Raw genomic sequence first — 22,994 nt, 5'->3', positions numbered from 1 at the left:
CTAGTTTTTATTCCGGTAGTCTAATGATTATTTTATAGTTTAGTGATAATTGTGTCAAACAGCATTAAGCAATTAAAACTGGTTCTACATACAGATTATTGATTCAACATAATTGGTCAATCTCTAGTTAGCAGTAGTAATAACCAAGAAATGTCTGGTGTAGAGGTTATTGGTGGATCATAAAATATTGAATTATAAAACAATATCATGATCATGGAATGTCTTACAAATTGAAATGGAATGACCCACCCCTCCCTCTCGTCACCTGAGCCTCGTCAGGCTCACCTGAACTGGACAAGTATTCCTGGCTGCAGCTTGCAGAACGGGGCGGGGCAACACAATGGGGCATGGCTACACGTGTCGCCCCGCCCATAACTTACTCTCATTGGCTTGGTCATCCTTTATTGGAGTACATGATAGGAGATGCGTTTTAAAATAGTGTAGCCCGATCATTTTTATTATAGTGCTGTGGCTCGTAAGTGATATGAAATTGTGTTGTACCTCACAGTTCATTGCAAACAGATGTAGAAGAGTCAGACTAAGCAGCCTGTTGTTGTTTCAGTCGTGCTAAAAGCAGAGGGCAAAATTACTAATCCTACTATGGCGAAGATTCAACTGTAATGCGGTCGTAGTCAGCACTATAATCAAATGATTTGGCTCAACTATTCAATATCTCTCAAACAATGATAACACACCAGCAACGACGACCATATCTCCTATCATGTATGTATATGGAAGATGAATGAGCCAATGAGACTGTTATGGCGGGGCGACACGTGTAGCTCCACCCCATATGTAGCCCCACCTCATTCTGCAGGCTGCAGCCAGGTCCTTCTCGAATTGGATGGAGCTTCATCAACGCTGCCATAAAAACAGGTGCGCGCCTCTTCTCAGGGAGCTGGCTTCTATTCTCCATGTGTGCCCACACTGGCATGGGCAGGATCAGAGTGGGGAGGGTTCGGCCAAGACAGATGCATCGCCAGACCTGCTCCTTGGACCCCCGGCGCGAGTTAGATGTGTTGCTGGGGAGGACAGCATGCGCTACGGGCTAGAGGCCGGGCTGCTTTCCCCTCTCACCTGCTGCGGCCCTGGGAAGACAGGCCGCCAGCGATGCTGCCGCCGCCACACATGACTCGGACCCATGAGGGGAGCGCGTGGGACCGTCATGCCTGGGCCACTCAATGGACACACCCCCGACCTTCACTGAGCAACCATTTCACCGCGAGGATGCCAAGTCCCCTTTTGTTTTGGACACAATTTGCTCCATTTTTGGACATTTTATGTTTATTATTATTTCCAATAAATGCTTCTCCAAGGCTTGACGCCACACCCACTGTGTCTGTCTCTTGCTCACCTCGCCACATCATCATATTTCTAAGTGACACTAGGAGTAAAGGATTTTACTGACTGTTGTAGTCATTTATCAATACTGGGTAATATAATTAGAGATTCATTGCACAATATAAAGCAAACATTAGTAAAGTTATGTCTGGAGCCAACTGTACCTGCAGATGAGGCAGTTGTTGTATTTGTGGTCATGGCCGCCGCATTAGTAGTGGTGCCCTTTTTGGTGCCTGTCACGAACTCAATCTAAAGACAGAGGAGCAAACATACATATGAAGAGGATAAATCCAGAAACTCTTGTTGAAGTGAGAAAACGTATTTAAATACAACCAACGCGTTTCGGCAAACAAGCCTTCATCAGGGTTAACAAGGTTAAAAGAAAACTTATACAGAGCATTTATTTGAATGCAAACAAGTATAAGATCTAGCCAATGAAATGAACAAGATTAATCATCAGTCACCATCACATCACAACACATCAAAACACACCAATCTCAACTGGACCAATCAGACAGTTAATTAGGAAACAAGTCAATAGGAAAACCATACTTGATTACTCATCATAAAAATCAATTCACAAAGAACTGTTATGTACAAGACTTTTAAATACTGTTAAAGGCTAATACATATCAAAATCCAATCCAAAAGAAAAAAACTTATTAAATCATAAATATTCTTTCACTACCAACTCTTCATTCATTCCTAAAGGAGATAAACATTTAAAACAAATCCAAAATGTCTCACTTTTCTCACTAATATGGTCCATGTTACCACCTTTTACAGAAGGTTATATCTGTTCAATACCCAGAAACAATGGGCAGTAAATGCCCAGAAACAAAAGGGAAGACACAGGGTGGTTAAATTCCCAAAAGTGCCTTGCTACAGGGTTGGTCAAATCCCCTCTTCTAATAGCACATTTATGTTCTGTGATACAGTCTTTGAGGGGGTGGGAAGTTATCCCCAAATTTGTTCCATGCATGCACCTATTTTTTGAAGTTGCATAAGACTCATTAACCAACAGTAAAGAAACATACACAGTAAATATCAGTGAGGTTATGGCTTATACAAACACCCATTACAACATTTTCAAGTTACTTCTGATTTTGTATAAAATGGAGTGCCGCAGGGCACTAACCTTGGTCTTCTCCTTTTTGGCTTTTTCCAGCTTGTCCATCTCCACTTTCTGAGCTTTGGCTGTGGAAAGGACAGTACACAAAAAATGAAATGTCAACCTAATTTCAACTACCTTTAACACACTCTGAATTTCATCCAGCTGCTATTTCTACCTCAAAATTATAACTGAGCCTTTCATTTTGCTGGTGTGTAATATTTGTATATTAGGTGCAATATTTGTATTTGGTTATTTGTAAATCTGTATATTATATAATTGTGTTGTCTGAGATGTGTGTGCTGAACGTATCGTGCTGTGACCATACACCAAGACGAATTCCTAAAACATGTAAATGTATATGGCGAATAAAACTGATTCTGATTCTAATTTAAAGCGAAGTACCTAATGCCTCGTAATAGGAATCCTCCGACCAGCCATGGGGGTCAAACATGTCCTGTGGAGAAGTAAATGCATAAGGTTACAAAATCCTCTAATAAATCAGCAGTTAAAGGAGAAGTGTGTCATTTTATTTCTATCCCAGCTTAATCTGCAAAGACCATTAAAAATTAAGTCCCAGTTTAAACACTGGGACTTTGTGGCGCTATCAAAACATCACTCAGTTTGATCCCAAACAGTTATTCATAGCAATATTGGCTCAACAAATGGCGTGAGTCTGGAGTTAAGCTAGATTTCTGTTTGAAGTGTTCGGAAAAACCTGTTAGAAAACAATTTTTGCAATTCTGTTTGGTGATGCTAATGGTGCAAAAAATATGCACTTCATCTTTAAGCTACAGTTTGTTTCTCTTCAAATCTACAGTTGTAGTTAACATGGAATTTCAGGAAAGTATTACACTTACTTTTGGATAGTTGGTTCCAAGTTCGTCAATGCCACAGAACTGGATAAGCTTCTCATAAATACTGTAAACAAACCCACATGGTTAGACTGCAAACCCATATAACAATTCCAAAGATAATGTGTTGTGTGTTATGTCTGGTGGGTCATAAACTATTGTTATCTTCAAACCTTGGGTTGCGGAACTCTTTCTTCTTCTGAATATGTTTGTTCGTATCGAAATCTTCATGTAGCTTCCGTTCGTAAAGTTTAATTATCTTTTCCTAAAAACAGAAAAAGGGACAAAAATAAATTATTTCTGACAATCAAGGCTAATATTCAGCCTGTGTTTGTGCATGATCCTGTTAAGCCATATTTGAACATTTATTGAAGACAATGTAAGTGGTGCTTGCCCATGCCAACATTTTTTTTTTTTTGGGACCCTAGATATGGCTCAGTTGCCTTTTTTTGTTGTTGCCTGTTTTATCATCCGCCAAGTGAAAATCATAAAACAAATTACATAGAAAAAGTAATATCACACGTGTGTTTTGAGGTATCAAATAGGAGGGGAGTAATCAACATTATGCCACAAATGCTGTTGATAGAGCTTAACTTGTATTGAACCCAGAGCATTCCTTTAATGTTGGGGGTTTGTTAAAATCTCGAACCTTAAGTATGAGCAATAGTATGAGCAACATTTACTTGCACTGTATGGACAAACAGACATCATATCTCTATGAAAAGATATTTTGTGTTTCACAGAAGAATGAATGTCATACAAGTTTGAGACAACATAACGGTGAGTAAATGATGAATTATCATTTTTGGGTGAAGTCCTTTAAGCTTGAAAATACAAGAAAACGAACTTTACAGATATATTACTGCTGAAAGAATGGTAAATGTGAATTGTTCCTCAAGAATTCATAGTACATACAGACTACTTATCAGGACTATCTAGCCTCAAATAGCCAGGCTTTTGAAAAATGGCTCATTTAAAAAATAAATAAAATATACCATTGAAGTCAAAAGTTTACATATACCTAACATTTAATCGTAGAAAACATTCCCTGTCTAAGGTCAGTTAGAATCACTACTTTATTTTAAGAATGTGAAATGTCAGAATAATTGTAGAGAGAATTATTTATTTCAGCTTTTATTACTTTCATCACATTCTCAGTGGGTCAGAAGTTTACATACACTTGGTTAGTATCTGGTAGAATTGACTTTAAATTGTTTAACTTGGGTCAAAAGTTTTGGTGTCCTTCCACAAGCTTCTCACAATAAGTTGCTGGAATTTTGGCCCATTCCTCCAGACAGAACTGGTTTAACTTGAGTCAATTAAAAGTGAAACAATCTGTCTGTAAACATTGTTAGAAAAATTACTCGTGTCATGCACAAAGTAGATGTCCTAAAGGACTTGCCAAAACTATAGTTTGCTAATATTAAATCTGTGGAGTGGTTAAAAAATGAGTTTTAATGACTTCAACCTAAGTGTATGTAAACTTCTGACTTCAACTATACATACATACATACATATACACATACATACACACACGCACATATATATATATATATATATATATCCCGATCAGCCACAACATTAAATCCACCTGCCTAATATTGTGCTGGTCCCCCTCGTGTCGCCAAAACATTCGTGTCGCCAGAGCATTCCTTTAATGTTGGGGGTTTGTTAAAATCTCGAACCTTAAGTATGAGCAATAGTATGGTTAATACAGTACTGAGGCTTGCCTTAGCATTGAACATCTGCATTAATTTTAGTGTCGATCTTAACTTAAGTCCAGTCTAAAATGGAGTCATTTTGCTCCAAGTGGTGTGAGACACAAAGAATGAAAAGTCTTTTTATGGGTGCAACTTTCTTGAACTAGAGGGTGATTTTTGACAACCAGACCAGGAGCAATTGGAGATGTGCCATTTCTCACTTCTCGATCTGTTCCCTGTCACATTCAAGGATAATAGGCCCTTTGTTGACAATTCATTCGTACAAAATGTATTCCATGAAAGTTAGCAGGAAGACCAAATTAGATGAGTACAAGGCAATCAGGATCATGTCTGAGTAATAAAAAGATGCATAGCTGCAGCGACAGGATATTCACCATGATGTGGAAAAGCACAGCCCATCTAAGCTGGTTTGTGAAAACCACATCCATGTAAAAACCTGCCCCAACAGCACAAACAGCGAGAAAGAGCCACAACAGCAAATATTAAGAATGTAAAACAAATAGTTCATTTAAGGATAAAATTTTATTTTTGTCATCACGTTATTATATAGTCACCCTTGTGTTGTTTCAAACCTGTATGATGTTATTTTTTTCTGTAGAACACTAAAGGAGAAATGTGCCAAAAAGTATCATATGGAGAGGCAGCATCATGCAAAAACAGAAGTTCTCAGTTACCGATGTCATTGTAAATGTGCTATTTGCAATTAAACATAAATTGGATTGAGACAAAGAGAGTAAAGTTCAGCTGATGAGGTTCTCATTATAATAATAATAATTATAAAATAATATTCTACTATTACCATTTCTTTCCATTTAAAGGTTTAGCAATTAGGGGAAAGAAAAATACTGAGTGCAACTACATTTTGGCCTGTTCCTCACATAAAGCTATCTTACAGTTTAAGAAGACTTGGAAAATAGTCATATGAACTGCATTTATGGGGATTTCTTTGTAGCTTGACAGACATGGTTACTATAAAATGTTCACTGCATGCAAAAAAAAGCGGCATAAAGAATTTATTGTGTTCCACAGAAAAATAACAGCATATAGGTTTGGAATGAGATGAGGGTGAGTAAATAATGACAGAAATCCATTTATGGGTAAACCATTCACTTAAGAAGTTAAGAGTTTGCAGCCTGGACATGTACAGAGTATGAAAGCATGTACTTTAGCTTTGGCTGAGGGTGACCTGGACGCTGTTCTTCATCGACACCCACATCCATAAACCATGCGCAACACCCTCAGAAATAACATGCCAGTCAGCCAACATCAGAACACATGATCTTAAGATGTTGCCAAGAACTAAAACAATGAACCCATATGATCTCACATTTTTTATGACTGTTGACAAGAACGGGCAAGTCCAACTAAAACAGAGCAGCTGAGAGAAAGTTTTTCTGCTGGTATACAGTGAAAAATGTGTTTGTGAATTATCAAATAGGCTAAATGATAATTCTCTCATTATACTCACCCTTGTGTCGTCTCAAAACCTTTATGATGCCATTATGTCCTTTTTGGTGCTTGAAAGTTTGGTCAACATTTACTTGCACTGTATGGACAAACAGACATCATATCTCTATGAAAAGATATTTTGTGTTTCACAGAAGAATGAATGTCATACAAGTTTGAGACAACATAACGGTGAGTAAATGATGAATTATCATTTTTGGGTGAAGTCCTTTAAGCTTGAAAATACAAGAAAACGAACTTTACAGATATATTACTGCTGAAAGAATGGTAAATGTGAATTGTTCCTCAAGAATTCATAGTACATACAGACTACTTATCAGGACTATCTAGCCTCAAATAGCCAGGCTTTTGAAAAATGGCTCATTTAAAAAATAAATAAAATATACCATTGAAGTCAAAAGTTTACATATACCTTACATTTAATCGTAGAAAACATTCCCTGTCTAAGGTCAGTTAGAATCACTACTTTATTTTAAGAATGTGAAATGTCAGAATAATTGTAGAGAGAATTATTTATTTCAGCTTTTATTACTTTCATCACATTCTCAGTGGGTCAGAAGTTTACATACACTTGGTTAGTATCTGGTAGAATTGACTTTAAATTGTTTAACTTGGGTCAAAAGTTTTGGTGTCCTTCCACAAGCTTCTCACAATAAGTTGCTGGAATTTTGGCCCATTCCTCCAGACAGAACTGGTTTAACTTGAGTCAGGTTTGTAGGCCTCCTTTCTCACACATGCTTTCTCAGTTCTGCCCACAAATTTTCTATCAGATTGAGGTCAGGGCTTTGTGATGGCCACTCCAATACCTTGATTTTGTTGTCCTTAAGCCATTTTGCCACAACTTTGGAGATATGCTTGGGGTCATTGTCCATTTGGAAGACCCATTTGCGACCGAGCTTTAAATTCCTGGCTGATGTCTTGAGATGTTGCTTCAATATATCCACATAATATTCCTTCCTCATGATGCCATCAGTGCACCAGTCCCTCCTGCAGCAAAGCACCCCCACAACATGATGCTGCCACCCCCATGCTTCACGGTAGGGATGGTGTTCTTCAGCTTGCAAACCTCACCCTTTTTCCACCAAACATAATGATGGTCATTTCAGCAAAACAGTTCAATTTTTGTTTAATTAGACCAGAGGACATTTCTCCAAAAAGTAAGATCTTTGTCCCCATGTGCACTTGCAAACTGTAGTCTGGCTTTTTTATGGTGGTTTTGGGGCAGTGGCTTCTTCCTTGCTGCGCAGACTTTCAGGTTATGTCGATATAGGGCACGTTTTACTGTGGATATAGATACTTGTCTACCCGTTTCCTCCAGCATCTTCACAAGGTTCTTTGCTGTTGTTCTGGGAGTGATTTGCACTTTTCGCACCAAACTACGTTCATCTCTAGGAGACAGAATGTGTATCCTTCCTGAGTGATATGACGACTGCGTGGTCCCATGGTGTTTATACATGCGTACTATTGTTTGTACAAATGAAAGCTGTACCATCAGGTGTTTGGAAATTGCTCCAAAGCATTTTCCTGAAGTCTTGGCTAATTTCTTTTGATTTTCCCATGATGTCAAGAAATGAGTTTGAAGGTAGGCCTTAAAATACATTCACAGGTACACCCCCAATTCAGTACACCTCCTATCAGAAGCAAATTAGCTAATTGTCTAAAGGCTTGACATAATTTTCTGGAATTTTTCAAGCTGTTTAAAGGCACAGTTAACTTAGTGTATGTAAACTTCTGCCCCACTGGAATTGTGTCATAGTCAATTAAAAGTGAAACAATCTGTCTGTAAACATTGTTAGAAAAATTACTCGTGTCATGCACAAAGTAGATGTCCTAAAGGACTTGCCAAAACTATAGTTTGCTAATATTAAATCTGTGGAGTGGTTAAAAAATGAGTTTTAATGACTTCAACCTAAGTGTATGTAAACTTCTGACTTCAACTATACATACGTATACACATACATACACACACGCACATATATATATCTCGATCAGCCACAACATTAAATCCACCTGCCTAATATTGTGCTGGTCCCCCTCGTGTCGCCAAAACAAACCCGCATCTCAAAATAGCATTCTGAGATGCTATTCTTCTCACCACAATTGTTCAGAGCTGTTATCTGAGTTACCGTAGACTTTGTCAGTTCGAACCAGTCTGGCCATTCTCTGTTGTCCACTCTCATTTCCATGCACAGAACTGCCGCTTACTGGATGTTTTTTGTTTTTCGCACCATTAGGAGTAAATTCTAGAGACTGTTGTTTGTGAAAATCCCAGGAGATCAGCAGTTACAGAAATACTCAAACCAGCCTGTCTGGCACAACAATCATCCATGCTATTATCTAATCAGCCACTCGTGTGTCAGCAGTGCAGTGCATAAAATCATGCAGATACAGGTCAGGAGCTTCAGTTAATGTACACATCAACCATCAGAATGGGGAAAAAATGTGATCTCAGTGATTTGGACCATGGCATAATTGTTGGTGCCAGATGGGATGCTATTTTCAGAAATGCTATTTTGAGATGCGGGTTTGTTTTGGCGGCACGAGGGGGACCAACACAATATTAGGCAGGTGGTTTTGATGTTGTGGCTGATCGGGGTGTGTGTGTATGTATGTATGTAACAAAACAATACTTATATACTTTTTGCGCTTCCTGCCTCCTCCTCCACGTGTGACTTTACCAATGAGCTTACGTCATCCCTCTCAGGAGCACGCATCACAGAGAGGTATGGAAGCGAACATTTGTAGTTAAAACGTATACAAGTATTGTTTTGTTTAAAAAAAAAATTTTTTTTTTTTAAATATAAATCGTTTGGGTTCAGAAGAACTTTATTTGTCAACTGGAGTTGTGTGGATTATCTTGATGCACCCTAAATATGCATTTTGGACCGTCAAAAAAATGGAGTACATTCACTTGCACTGTTTAAAGGAGGAGGCCTGAAATTAAATCCTAAAAATCTTAAATTCTGTTTTGAAGAAGAAAGAAACTGAGGGTGAGTAAATTATCAGCAAATTTTCATTTTTGGGTGAACTATTCCTTTAAGATATTTTGCATATTGTCATTATGCACTGTGTCTGCATATCGTTCTTTTACTATTCCTATTATTATCAATGATTATTCTCAATCTGTAACAATTTTTTTAACTGTATTACAGTACAAAAGATGCTGTTGTACATTTATTTTTTTTTAATTAAATAAGCTAAATTAAAAGCAATACCAAGGGAGTACTACTAATAAGAGATTTGGTCATATTTTCAATGTTGTGTTTATAAAAATTTAGGTGTAAAATGTGCATAACTGTCTAGAAAATAATCACAATGCAAAAAAAAAAATAAACAAAAAAAAAAAAAAAAACTCTTAAGGGCCCTAAAAACAGAATATAATCTCATTTGTTTTTTTCATATTTTTTTTTTATCCCCTTTCTTCTCCCAATTTGGAATGCCCAATTCCCACTGCTTAGTAGGTCCTCGTGGTGACGTGGTTACTCACCTCAATCCAGGTGGCGGAGGACAAGTTTCAGTTGCCTCCACTTCTGAGACCGTCAATCCACACATCTTATCACGTGGCTCGTTGTGCATGACACCGCAGAGTCTCCGGAAGCTCCTCTCCGCGATCCACGCACAACTTACCACATGCCACATTGAGAGCGAGAACCACTAATCGCAACCACGAGGAGATTATCCCATGTGACTCTACCTTCCCTAGCAACTGGGCCACTGTGGAGACCTGGCTGGAGTCACTCAGCACACCCTGGATTCGAACTCTCGACTCCAGGGGTGGTTTTTTTTATTTTTATAAAATACAACCAGGACATTTTCTTGACAGGTTTCATGAGAATCATCCAACCACTTATTTATTTTTTCTTTTCATTTTTTTTTTACAAGATCACATAAATTAGCAGTATGTGTGTAGACTTCCAAATTTCTGTCAGTCAAAAACTAATAAGTTCAGAATACTTCATGGACATAACTTTGCAAACAAAGTAGAATATACAATTGTGCTCGAGAATAACTTTTTACTAGCTACTAACAACTGTTAGAGAAAAAAGAAATAGAAAAAAACTCTTGGATACCCTTCAATGATTCATTGCAATGAATGTCAAAACATTGACGAATACAGTGACTTGTTCTTCTTTTGGAGCTCAATGCAAAGTTTGTTTACTGGTGGACCAATAAAAACGTAACTCCCGGAAATGACACACAGCCAATAAGATTGTAATAGATTTTAGCCCCCTCTTGCCCTTTGTGTGTTTATCAGACAGTCTGTAGCCCATGGGTCTTTGGCTGAGACCACCTTCTTTCAGAAATCAAGCAAATTGACCAAGTGCTGTCATGATTTCTCTCAGTGGACACAATGGCAACAGGTCAAGAACTTCTCAAATGAAAGACAGCAGCCACCTCACCTGCAGATGACTGGAACAACGCCCAGGTGGTTCGGGAGGAATTTTGATCTCATCAGGAGACATGTTCCGAACCTTCTCAGAAAACTGTGCTGTAAAGAAGAAAAATACCAAGTTACATTTTACACTACAGTATTGAATGGGTAGGCCTATATACTGTGTATATATTTTATGACACATGGGTACCTGTAAAACAGCTATATACTGCAATGAATGGAGTAATTAATAATAATTAATAATTAATAAATCAGTATTTTAAGTCACGCTCATAGTTGTAGGTGTTGTGGCTGGTTGCTATGCCATTGCTAAGCTGTTCTAAAGCACATTTCTATGCTATTACTAGGGTGTTCTGGGTGGTTTCTTGGTCCACTCCAAGTCCCCTCAATGTAGGTAGGTCTATGGTATTTTTTTTAGTTATAGTCTGATTGCTTAGAAAACTAATAGCACACTTCTCTGCAAAAAGTCACATGATTTGAGGTGTCATTCAGGTCCTTAACTTAAATAGTGTGGGATAAGTTACGCACCCAAGTTTAATACTTACCATTAGGGTGTGCTCAAATCCCTAACCCAAAGTATGAGCAATAGTAACAGTGATGCTTGCCTTGCCAAATTAAACTGAATAGGCCTAAATAAAACATTGACCAAAAGTGGAAATAAGCAGAACTTTCCAAATCACATTAAACACATTCTGTATGCAACTTTAACCTCAAGATATATTTTATTTTTTTTATTCATAAAAAGACACTGATCTACTATTTCATAAGCATTTGCAGGAACACTTCGTCATATTTTTTTTATTTCCCCAAACTAGAAATCTTCCCAAACAGTCTTTTGAAGACATCTCTAGAGCGAATTACCAAGAAATAGAATTTGTGGTTGTGTATGTATGCTTCACTGTGAACACTATTCACTATCACTCAGGCTAAAGTAATAATACAAAACAGATATGAAATCTGAAGTGTGTAATTTCTGTGCCTTCCTAGCGCCACTAAAGGGAGTGTTTTCATTGTTTTTCCATTATTAGAGCGGTTTCCTAAACACACCCTCCATTGGTCAGACAAACAGAGTCCTGCCCCAAATACATGCCACTGGTTGAGCCACTGTTGATGTGTCGGGTTGCTCAAAGAAACTGATTACAATTTACGCCCTTAAAAGTATTTTATTTTGGGAGGGGGGCATTTTTCTCCCCTTTTCTCCCCAATTTGGAATGCCCAATTCCCAATGCGCTCTAGGTGGTGTAGTGACTCGCCTCAATATGGGTGGCGGAGGACGAATCACAGTTGCCTCCGCGTCTGAGACCATCAATCCGCGCATCTTATCACGTGGCTTGTTGACCGCGTTACCACAGAGACCTAACGCATGTGGAGGCTTCACGCTATCCTCCACGGCATCCACGCACAACTCACCACGCACCCCACCGAGAGCGAGAACCACATTATAGCGACCACAAGGAGGTTAACCCAACGTGACTCTTCCCACCCTAGCAACCGGGCCAACTGGTTGCTTAGAAAGCCTGACTGGAGTCACTCAGCACGCCCTGGATTCAAACTTGCAACTCCAGGTGTGGTAGTCAGCGTCTTGTATCATCAAATTATCACAAGAGAGGGTCAAAACAATTCCAATCTGGTGCACTCATTTCCTGGGCAGGGTTAAGACACACACACACACACACACACACACACACACACACACACACACACACACACACCCACACACCCACACACCCACACACCCACACACCCACACACCCACCCTCTTGGATGGGGCGCAAATACACACCAACACTGCTTCCTAACAATTGATAAGGTGCTCTGCACAAAATCAAAGAAGTTTTGAAAAAGATTTTCCACTGAAAATGGCAAACTTATTGTTTAATTTGATACTCACCAACAAGCTCTTGGGGGTCTTTGGTCTCCCATTCCTGGACGTCCTATAGGAAAAGAAAAGAAGATACATATACAGGCATAATCAGAAATCAGGAATACATTTAATTCACAATAAGTCTGTTCAATTCAACATGTACATCCATATGATAGGAAACAGAAGAATAAGGAGTACACCGATATATAAGACAGGCCAAAGTCACATTCACATGGAAGAAACAGCTTCCATTACATCACATCTGGTAAGGACACAGTGTTACAGATTTGACTCACTGCTAGCTATTCAGAAGAGAAATATAGGTCTGGTCCTGTTCTGTAAGGTTTAAAACACAAAATATCTCATTTGGAAACCTTAAAAACCGACAGTGATGTAATTGGCACAAAGTGTTAAAAAATAAACATGGTCTCCTATTCACTGCCTGTTCTCCTGTACTCAATCTCACAGATACAGTTACTCAGGAACAGGAAAGGCAGATGAAGGAATTGTCTCGTAAAAGCGCCCAAGAAGAAAATGTGTCTACGACAGCAGAAAAACAGAGAGAGATGAATCTCCTGTAGCCAAAAGCCCAAATCCTAACAGTATTTTCAATTAAAAAAACGCTATGGCAAAACAATGTGAGACATAAAAGGACCCATCCTTATCAACTAAGGAGGGGGAGGCCTGAAAAAAAGGATTTTTTTTTTTAGTTTTTTTATTTAGATTAGCCCCAAAAAATGGGGTCACATGTACAGGCCTCTACTTGCACTTTTTCAACACCGAAGCAAAAAAATGTATAACAGAAATCATAATGTTCAAAATGCCTTCAGAAAACACTTAAAAATCAAGTAAGCAAAGACCCATATGCAACTCTTTTCTATATATCATCAGTTCATAGTGACCATGTCTGTCAAGCTCCAAAAAGGATAAAATAACACCATAAAATTATCACAAAAGAAGCCCATATGCTATATTTCAGTTCAGCAGAAACACATCAAATGAAAGTGTTACTGGGAGAGGACAGTTACATCTCAGTTAAGCATAAGCGAAATTCATTTTTGAGCTGCATACCTTCAGAAACCAATTACTACTTTTATCAACATAATCAAGGGGTATCTATGTAATACACCTTTTACAGTATTTTTTTTATGTTCATTAATGCCTTGTTAATTTTTTTTTATAATACTGTATATATAATATTGTATAGTGTATATTTTTATTGTTATTTTTATTACAGTTACTTACCACCTTATTCTATTTCTGTTATTATATGTTACTGCTTTATTATCACTATTCTCTTTTTTCTTGCCGTTACTCGTCATGTGCCCTGATGCTTTAGCAATATTGTATGTAGGGCTGCACGATTTGAACAAAAATTCATATTGCAATTACGATTTGAAATGCAATATGCTAAACAAAACAAAAAAACTAGTAAGTGATTCCTTTTTACCAAAATTTGGTCATTTTCTTGAACATGTTAGACTGTTCTTACAGGTCACTCTTTGAGGGTCATCTTAAAAAGAACCAAACTCTGACCTTGCTCACTTCTGCCATAAACAAACAAATAATTAAAACAGTGAAACAAAGAGAAAGAATGTCTTCACATTCATATTGTACCTGTTTTTGTCCACTTTGTGATAGGGTCTCTCAGCCCACTATTCATCACCATTAGTTTTTGAAACCCTGTCAACCTGAATATTATATTATTGAAATATATTATATTGATTATTATAATTATACAATAGTAATACACTTCTGTAATAAAATCTTAACTTGCATGAGGCATTGCTATGTGATCCAGTTAAACCAAGGAGTTCTAAATGTCAAGCTTTTATTTTGGCAAACAACAGTTTCTGTGTGGCTGAATTCAGCTGTACAATAATTACATGCATGCAAGCAAATGGAATCGAACTCAGAGCACATCTGTTATTGTTACATCATGATATAAAGCTGTGGAGCACAGAACCGCTCTGAAAACACTGTAATAATGCACTATCACAATAAAGACAGGAGAGAGAAGCGCGCATAAACTTTGAAGTAAGCAAACTACTTTTTTCTTTTATTTATTTCATTAAATCACAGCCCTTTGCGGTTTAAGAACTGCAAAAGTTCATTTCGTGATTTCTATTTTATTTCAGTTGATTGTGCAGCCCTAATTGCATGTAAAAACAATCATGCCAATAAAGTATTTTACTTTAAAACTGAAAATGGAAAAAATATATTCCAAGTCTTCTGAAGCTATACAACAGCTTTGAGAAAAGTGGTCTGTTTCTCACACAAAGCTATTATATGACTTTCATAAGATCTGGAATATAGCACATGTCATTTGGACTAAGTTTATGGCACTTTTGTTTTCCCAGCTAGACAGATGTGGTCACTAAGAACAGAATTGTATGGAAAAGAGCTGCGCAAAGATTCTTCAAAAAGTCTTCTTTTATGTTCCTTAGAAAAAATAACAACATACAGGTTTGGAAGGACACAAGGGTGAGTTAATAATTACAGAATTTCATTTTTGGGTGAACTATTCCTTTAACACACAGTCAAGAACAAATATTGATTGAATAAAATACAAAGCATAACTCATTATGCAACATCAGCATTTAGCAACAGATTTACTTGGTTACAATCATTCATCATTCGACTGCAAAAGAATGTTGTGATGCTCTGATGTGATTTAGTAAGCATAAAGAACGGTTTTCTCTCCTTGGGTGTGGCTCTTAAATTATGAATCATCAGAAGCTACTATTATGATGAAAAAGCAATTTCAGTGCATGAAATAACATGCCTCTGCAGTCCTTCTCAACTCTGCTGCCTGAATTTAGATACCTAAGAATTTATATTCTCGTTACTAAAACTAATAATGACAAATAGTGCTCTTAAAAAACATTTCAATTTGTAATAAATATTACATTTTACTTACAAAGCTTATGGTTTTACCATGTTTTTTGAGCACTATCATGGTATTCTTTGAAGTAGGGGTACCATGTATTTACCAAATATAGGAATTTACCATAGTTATTACAGCTACAGTTACTACAAACACCATATACTACAGAATATGAATATTGTTGTAAAACAGTAACATGGTTCAAATGGTTTTGCCAAAAATATCATCACAATACCATGGCACTTCTACAGACATAATACTTTTTTGTAAGTGTTTAAAAAGTGAATCTGAAAACTGAGACCCAGGTTGTTAAACGTCGAATGAATGTGTAACATGAAATAACCTATCAAAAGAGAGCTGAAATGAGATAAATAGGTAAGAAAACACTACGGGCATACAGTATTGACCTAATATGTGTCTTCTCTAAGTTAAAAACATGTTGTGTCCCAGTTAAACTGAGTCCTTTTGAGTAAAATGAGGGAGGGCATGTCTTGGATTTGATGCCCTGAGCACCTAGGTAGTCAGGGATGGAATTTAGGGTGGGGTCAAATACCTTCACATTGTCTTGGGCTCGCCCTGAGTCTGACTCCTCCTCTTCCTATGAAAAACAAAAATGCACAGGGTTATCACAGTCAAAATATCACAGGAATGCATTGGGTGCATAGACCACTTAAAGGGATAGTTCACCCAGAAATTAAAATTCTCTCATTATTTACTCACCCTCAAGCCATTCCAGATGTGTATGACATTCTTTTTTCTGCAGAACACAAACGAAGATTGTGCAAATCTTTAAAAGTATTCAAAAGTAATCCATATGACTCAGTGACAGTGGTTTTTAACCCATGTCTTCTGAAGCGTTCTAATCAATTTTGGCTGAGAACAGACCAAAATGTAAGTCCTTTTTCATTGTACATCTTGCCATTGCAGTCTCTAGGCCAATCATGATTTCAAACTTGATTACACTTCCTAGTGCTTGACACATGTGCAGTGTGCTAGGAAGTGTAATCGAGCTAGAAATCATGAAGTCTGCAGATGTCAAGATTTATAGTGAAAAAGGAGTTATATTTTTATCTGTTCTTACCCAAAATCAACTGGATTGCTTCAGAAGACATGGATTACACCACTGTAGTTTTATGGATTACCTTTATGCTGCCTTTATGTGATTTTTGGAGCTTCAAAGTTTTGGTCACCATTTACTTGCACTGTATGGACCTACAGAGCTGAAATATTCTTCAAAAAAATCTTAGTTTTTGTTCAGCAGAAGAAAGAAATTCATACACATCTGGGATGGTGCACAGGTGAGTAATTGATGAGAGAATGTTCGTTGTTGGGATAAGTATTCCTTTAAGAAGCTCACTTTATCATTTAAATGTTTTTCTTCTCTTTAGTACTTTTGAGTAAAAGCTTGCAGAATGTGGGTACATATTATTATAAACCATTATAAAACCAAACATAAGACAATGTGGAAGAAATCATAGTATGCAAGGGTGTGAGCTTCAGTGGGCCAACTGCCACATGCTCAAACTCATATTCAAGGGCTCCCCCTTGTGGGCAAACATTGATACAACCACACTACTGGGAATTTTTAAATTATATGGACAAGAAACTGTACTCATCAGATTAAATTCAATTTGTGAAAGGGTCTCATATAGTGTATTCAAATATTAGGGGAAAATAATTAAGGGATAATGTACTGTCAGCTGGATATTATAGTAAAATTGATCCCAGGTCGAGGCAAAGGGTATTTGTTGCACCATGAAGGGGTTTCTTTTGTGATAATGACTGGCTGACTGTACATTGTTGCACTTTTATTAAGTTGAAATCATTTCCAATTATTGACAAAGTTGATTTGCATCTCCTAGTGATTCCTTGTTTACAAAACTATTTGATCACTCAATGCCATGAATGAATCAAATATTCTTTGCAAGTCAAAATATGGTAAAAACTAGGGATATGCCGAGACTAGTCGACTAGTCGAATAAACGGTTCTGATGCTGCTAGTCGACACTGGAATTACTAGTCGGTTAATATTTCCCCCCATTAAACTGATAATAATTTTTACACATTTACGTTTGGCTTTATATTTTTACAGAGGCTACACTTAAATTACTGTCATATTAATGTTACATATTTTAAATAGAATTAATAATACAAATATTATTTAAAAAAAAAGAGGATATCTGGAGCAGATACAGAGTGCAAGCTACGCGTGCTTCTTCCCTCTCTCACTCGCAGGAAAATGTCCTCTCGCTAGAAAAGCAAATTCGGCAAAGTAGTTATGAAATCACTTCGGCGGTGCAGGAATCGGCTTTCCAAATGTTTGAAAGTCCCTAAGGTTGTTTTCACATTTGAGCCTTCTTTACATCTGTGCATGCTTCGATTTTATTTTTCCGCTGAGCGGGCTTTTTCAAGTGCAGGATAGCCGCCACAGGTGAGTCAGGTCAGACGGGTCTCATCAAAAAATTTATGCTTTTCAGTAAGTAGCCTAGAAAATAACTGTTTTAGACTAGGTATGCCATTTTTTTAATCTGCTGATTAAGAAGGCTATTTTCAACAAGGTGTCGACTGCTTAACGTGTTAAACTATCTTTTATTCTGTGTGCACGTCATGTTTAGAATACATTAGGTTTATTGCAGGCTACATCACAGGCCTATTTTTTCTTTCATATAGCTACTTTTTTTAACTGTTATTGGTTAACGTTCTTTACCGAACAGCTGTCATATTAGATGGTTAATGCTCGACTGCATGTCGTGAAATACGCACAACTTTTCAGCTAATTTTTTCTCTCTCATAGATTTGGCTACCTGTTAATTATTTTCAACAATATCCTGACTATTTTAATATGTTAAGTAACATTTACTTGGTGATTTCCATTTAGATTAGTTCCATTAATCCTGCACTACTCATTCAATTGTTTTCAATAAATATGTCTTTTTTTTTTTTTTTGGATTTGTCCCCTTTTTCACCCAGTTTGGAATGCCCAATTCCCAGTGCGCTTTTAAGTCCTCGTGGTCACGTAGTGATTCGCCTCAGTCCGGGTGGCGGAGGACGAATCCCAGCTGCCTCCGCGTCTGAGACCGTCAACCCGCGCATCTTATCACATGGCTTGTTGAGCGTGTTGCCACGGAGACATAGCGCGTGTGGAGGCTTCACGCCATCCACCGCGCCAACCACGCTCAACTCACCATGCACCCCACCGAGAACGAACCACATTATAGCAACCACGAGGAGGTTACCCCATGTGACTCTACCCTCCCTAGCAACCGGGCCAATTTGGTTGCTTAGGAGACCTGGCTGGAGTCACTCAGTACGCCCTGGGATTCAAACTAGCGAACTCCAGGGGTGGTAGCCAGCGTCTTGATTCAGTGAATGCGTGTCATGTTCTATATTTAATGTACAATGATCATAATTCAAGGCGAGCACGTCGCAGATAAATGCCCCTTTTCAGTGGAATTTAGCATCGGATTTGGAATAGATTAAGTATTTTAAATGGGTCACATAAAAACTATTTTTAAAAAAAGTCTTTTTTTTTTTTTTTTTTTACTGTTTTCTGAAGGTTGGTTTCTCTTTAGACTTGTCGACTAGTCGGTTACAAAACTTCCGTTTAAACGACAGTCAAATTAGTCGTAGCGCACATCCCTAGTAAAAACCAGGGTATGACTTCTAAAGAAGTTACTAAGTAATAATAAGAATTTTAGTTGCAAAAAAAAAAAAATCAGACATCCGAAGTCAACCAAAATAGAATACACAATCATTCCCACAGAAAAAGATCAAAAATGGGGGAGAAAGAGATGAGTCACAGTGAACTTTTCAAATAATCCTGGGCATTGAGCATCTACATTCACATCTAAAACTGCAATGACAGACCTACAGGTATGTACTGCTCAGAATCAAAAACACTATGTATTACTTAGCATTAAATATTTGCATGCTAAATTACGTCTGTGGGCATGAGAATATACCAAAGAGAACAAATTTGCAGAGTGAGAAGAGGAAATTATGTAAGAGAGCCTTTAAAAGAATACTGGTAGTTCACCCAAAAATGAAAATTTTCTTATTAATTTATGTCGTCTCAAACTCGTATGACTTTCTTTCTTCTGTGGAACACAAACTAAAAAATGTCAAGGAAAAATGATGTCTTTCTATCCATACAATGCAAGTCAATGTCCTTTTTGGAGCTTTAAAGTTTTGGACCCCATTGACTTGCATTGTATGGCTATAAACACATCATATATCCTTGAAGATATCTTTGTTTGCGTTCCACAGAAGAAAGAAAGTCATCCGAGTTTGAGAAGGCATCAATTAAAACAATTATGAGAAAATTATCATTTTGTGGTAAACTTCTCTGTTAAGATGTAGCCATTCGATGCTATTATTGCATTCTGACAATTAGAGAAAACCCCCAAACTGAAAGGTGAAAAACTGACCGAATTTCTGGCGCTGTCATCACTGTCCTCATTCTCTGAGCCCTTCTCATCTTCTTCCTCCACGCGACTCACGTCATCCACCCCATAACTGGCCGACACCAATCCGCCATGGGATTCTGATTCTGACAAATACTTACACTTATTATCATGCTCCATTGGGGACAAATATGCACATTGTGATGCAGAACTTACTGTTGGTAATTTCCAGTCGTGGTTATCATCTATAATGATTTATATATAATATAGCATTTTATATTTGCATGTAAACCACAAATATTTACATTTATAGCCAATGCTTTAAGACTGGCGAGTTATTTACATTTGTATGCATTAGTCTTGAGTAAGCACATTAATATATCAGCAAGTATAATTTAAATCAATCAATACATCTACCTTTACAAACAATTCACCATGGTAACCATATATTTACACCCAAATATCATACTAGTACAGTTATTGTTACTGATGTGACGACAACACCATAATAAATTAACATGGGATCTCTTTCAAACAGTCTAAGAAGCTTTCACAATTTTTGTCATTTTGCTACATTTCGTTTTATGACAGTGGTGGATAATACAAAGATGCAGTAGGCTAATACGAATTGTTGTAACTATGGTATTTTGGCAGAAACTATTATTATCCTGATACAGTTTTTGAAAGGGTAATTATAACCAAATCAGCAGTCTTGTGTGGTTTATAGCAACAAAAATGTAACATGAGTAACTTTTCTCGTATCTTGACAAGAGAGAGGAGACATTTTAAAATATTTTTATCAATAGGCCTAAGTATATGGCACAGACATATAAAGCCATTGGGTTCAAAAATATGGTGAAAAACATGTCCCGTGACCTTTCACTCATGAAAGATTTAAAATAGTCAAGAAACCCCATTTAAAATGCATAATTCTACAACCCAAACATTTATTAAAGGGATAGTTCACCCAAAAATGAAAATTCTCTAATTATTTACTCACCCTCATGCCATCCCAGATGTGAATGACTTACTTTCTTCTGCAGAAAACAAATTAAGATTTTATGAGAATATCTCAGCTCTGTAGGTAAGTGAATGGATGCCAAAATGTTGACGCTCCAAAAAGCACATAAAGGCAGAATAAAAGTAATCCATAAGACTCCAGTGGTTAAATCCATATCTTCAGAAGGGATATGAGACAGTAGGTGTGGGTGAGAAACAGATCAATATTTAAGTCAATTTTTGCTAGAAATTTCTCTCCCTGCCCAGTAGGGGGCGTATACATAAAGAATGTGAATCACCAAAAACACAAGAAGAAGTGGAGATTTACTGACCAGGGAGGAGAATTTTTAGTAAACATTGACTTTAATATTGATCCGTTTCTCACCCACAACTATCAATTCACTTCTGAAGACACTGATTTAACCACTGGAGTCATATGGATTACTTTTATGCACACTTTTTGGAGCTACAGAATTTTGACACCCATTCACTTTCATTATATGGACCGCTGAGATATTCTTCTTTCAAAATTCTTTATGTTCTGCTGAAGAAAGAAAGTCATACACATCCTGGATGGCATGAGGGTGAGTAAATTATGAGAATTTTCATTTTTGGCTTAACTATTATTTAAATAATATGAAATAGTTTTACAAACTTTTATTTATTTATGTTTTTTAGAAAATATATTTGAATTTGACAATTTTCTGAAGAAAAAAAAAAATGTTCCCCTTCTTCTGGTACACCATTTCTATAACATTTACAGTTGTGTATCTGTTTATTTTTTTTTCCTAATTTTGTTTTCTCAGGTAAAGCATTAGTGCAACGCCTACCAAGTGTGCAAAAACACAAAACAAATTAAGTAGATAATAATTTAAGTAATTTAAAAAGAATGTTCGTCCCTTGATTTCATGTCATTGGTGTTATCAATGTTAAAAACTTGTATTTTGAAAATACAAAAAGTTGTGGAAAAGAACTTCCAAGGTCAAAGATCAGAGGAAGAAGAGTTTGCTCAAATGTGCATATAGTGGTTTCCCCACCATGTTAAAAAAGTTATTAATTTACATTTAACTGTAATTTTTTTCCATTGATTCATTCATATCTGTCATTGGTGATACATTGTTTATTGTTCATGTGAAAGATTTATTTTTTTTATTTTTTGGTGAAAAAAAAAATCAAATAAATACAATGATATTGTCTTTGTACTGAACTGTAATTCCAAACTCGGTTCAAGTAAATCAGCTATTCCGCATTTATTATTATTAATTATTATTTATCTATCTTTCATACACATTACATAAACAGTGTTCTCTCAGGATTCAATCTGTTAACATTTTCAGTGCATATTGTCAACATTAAAAAGCCACTTTTAATGTTACTGGTCAGAATTTTAAGTACTCTTAAAGGGACAATTCACTCAAAAATATAAATTCTGTCATTACTAACTCACCTTTGTGTTGTTGCAAACCTGTATGACTTTCTTCCGTGGAGTAATGACTACAGAAATTTCAGTTTTGGGTGAACTGCCCTTTACCTGTTGAAATATTTGTTAAAGGTATCTGCCAAGAACAAAAACAGAAATGTAAGGGAGAAATCCGTTTGATTTTCAGAAATTAATTTTAGGCCCTGTCGTATGATTTATTGATTTTAGTCTGATCAGTGGTGTACGTTTTGTGATTCTATTGACACAATCTATTGAAAATTGATCTTTTAAGAGAATTTGTAACTGATGTTTGTTACAACCTCATTCGTGAAACAAAATAAAGAACAAAAGTCAAGTCCTTTAAGGATAATTTTTTTTACCTCAGCTTTTAAGGGCGAAAAACTGAATTGAATATTTAAATATTTTAGAAGTCATAAAGTCAAAATGTTTGAGAATTCCGCCATTAAACTTACTACTGGCAGATTTTTAATGTGGAAAAACTCCATCGATGACTCTAATCATAACTCGAAGTAG

The 22,994-nt window shown here is 36.8% G+C and overlaps 1 protein-coding gene across 5 annotated transcripts in view; it reads right to left on the bottom strand.

Annotated features, from left to right (window-relative positions):
• The window catches only part of LOC127414732 (SAP30-binding protein-like), a 145,352-nt gene that overhangs the window by 122,016 nt on the left and 342 nt on the right, over positions 1 to 22,994 (bottom strand). For 2 of the 5 annotated variants that reach the window (XM_051652964.1, XM_051652965.1), the window contains exons 2-10: positions 20,066 to 20,187; positions 16,192 to 16,236; positions 12,779 to 12,821; positions 10,895 to 10,983; positions 3,480 to 3,571; positions 3,313 to 3,373; positions 2,858 to 2,909; positions 2,480 to 2,538; positions 1,506 to 1,590 (exon numbers count right to left, since the gene is read on the bottom strand). In XM_051652964.1, coding sequence (XP_051508924.1) covers positions 1,506 to 1,590; positions 2,480 to 2,538; positions 2,858 to 2,909; positions 3,313 to 3,373; positions 3,480 to 3,571; positions 10,895 to 10,983; positions 12,779 to 12,821; positions 16,192 to 16,236; positions 20,066 to 20,187 — 648 coding nt within the window. The remainder of the gene's footprint in view (positions 1 to 1,505; positions 1,591 to 2,479; positions 2,539 to 2,857; positions 2,910 to 3,312; positions 3,374 to 3,479; positions 3,572 to 10,894; positions 10,984 to 12,778; positions 12,822 to 16,191; positions 16,237 to 20,065; positions 20,188 to 22,994) is intronic. The other 3 variants (XM_051652966.1, XM_051652967.1, XM_051652968.1) reach the window with 2 other exon arrangements.

Source organism: Myxocyprinus asiaticus, chromosome 24, assembly GCF_019703515.2.
Source record: "Myxocyprinus asiaticus isolate MX2 ecotype Aquarium Trade chromosome 24, UBuf_Myxa_2, whole genome shotgun sequence".
NCBI classification, from domain to species: domain Eukaryota; kingdom Metazoa; phylum Chordata; class Actinopteri; order Cypriniformes; family Catostomidae; genus Myxocyprinus; species Myxocyprinus asiaticus.
The sequence above is the reverse complement of the archived record's forward strand: the minus strand, read 5'-3'. Positions and strand labels throughout refer to the sequence as shown.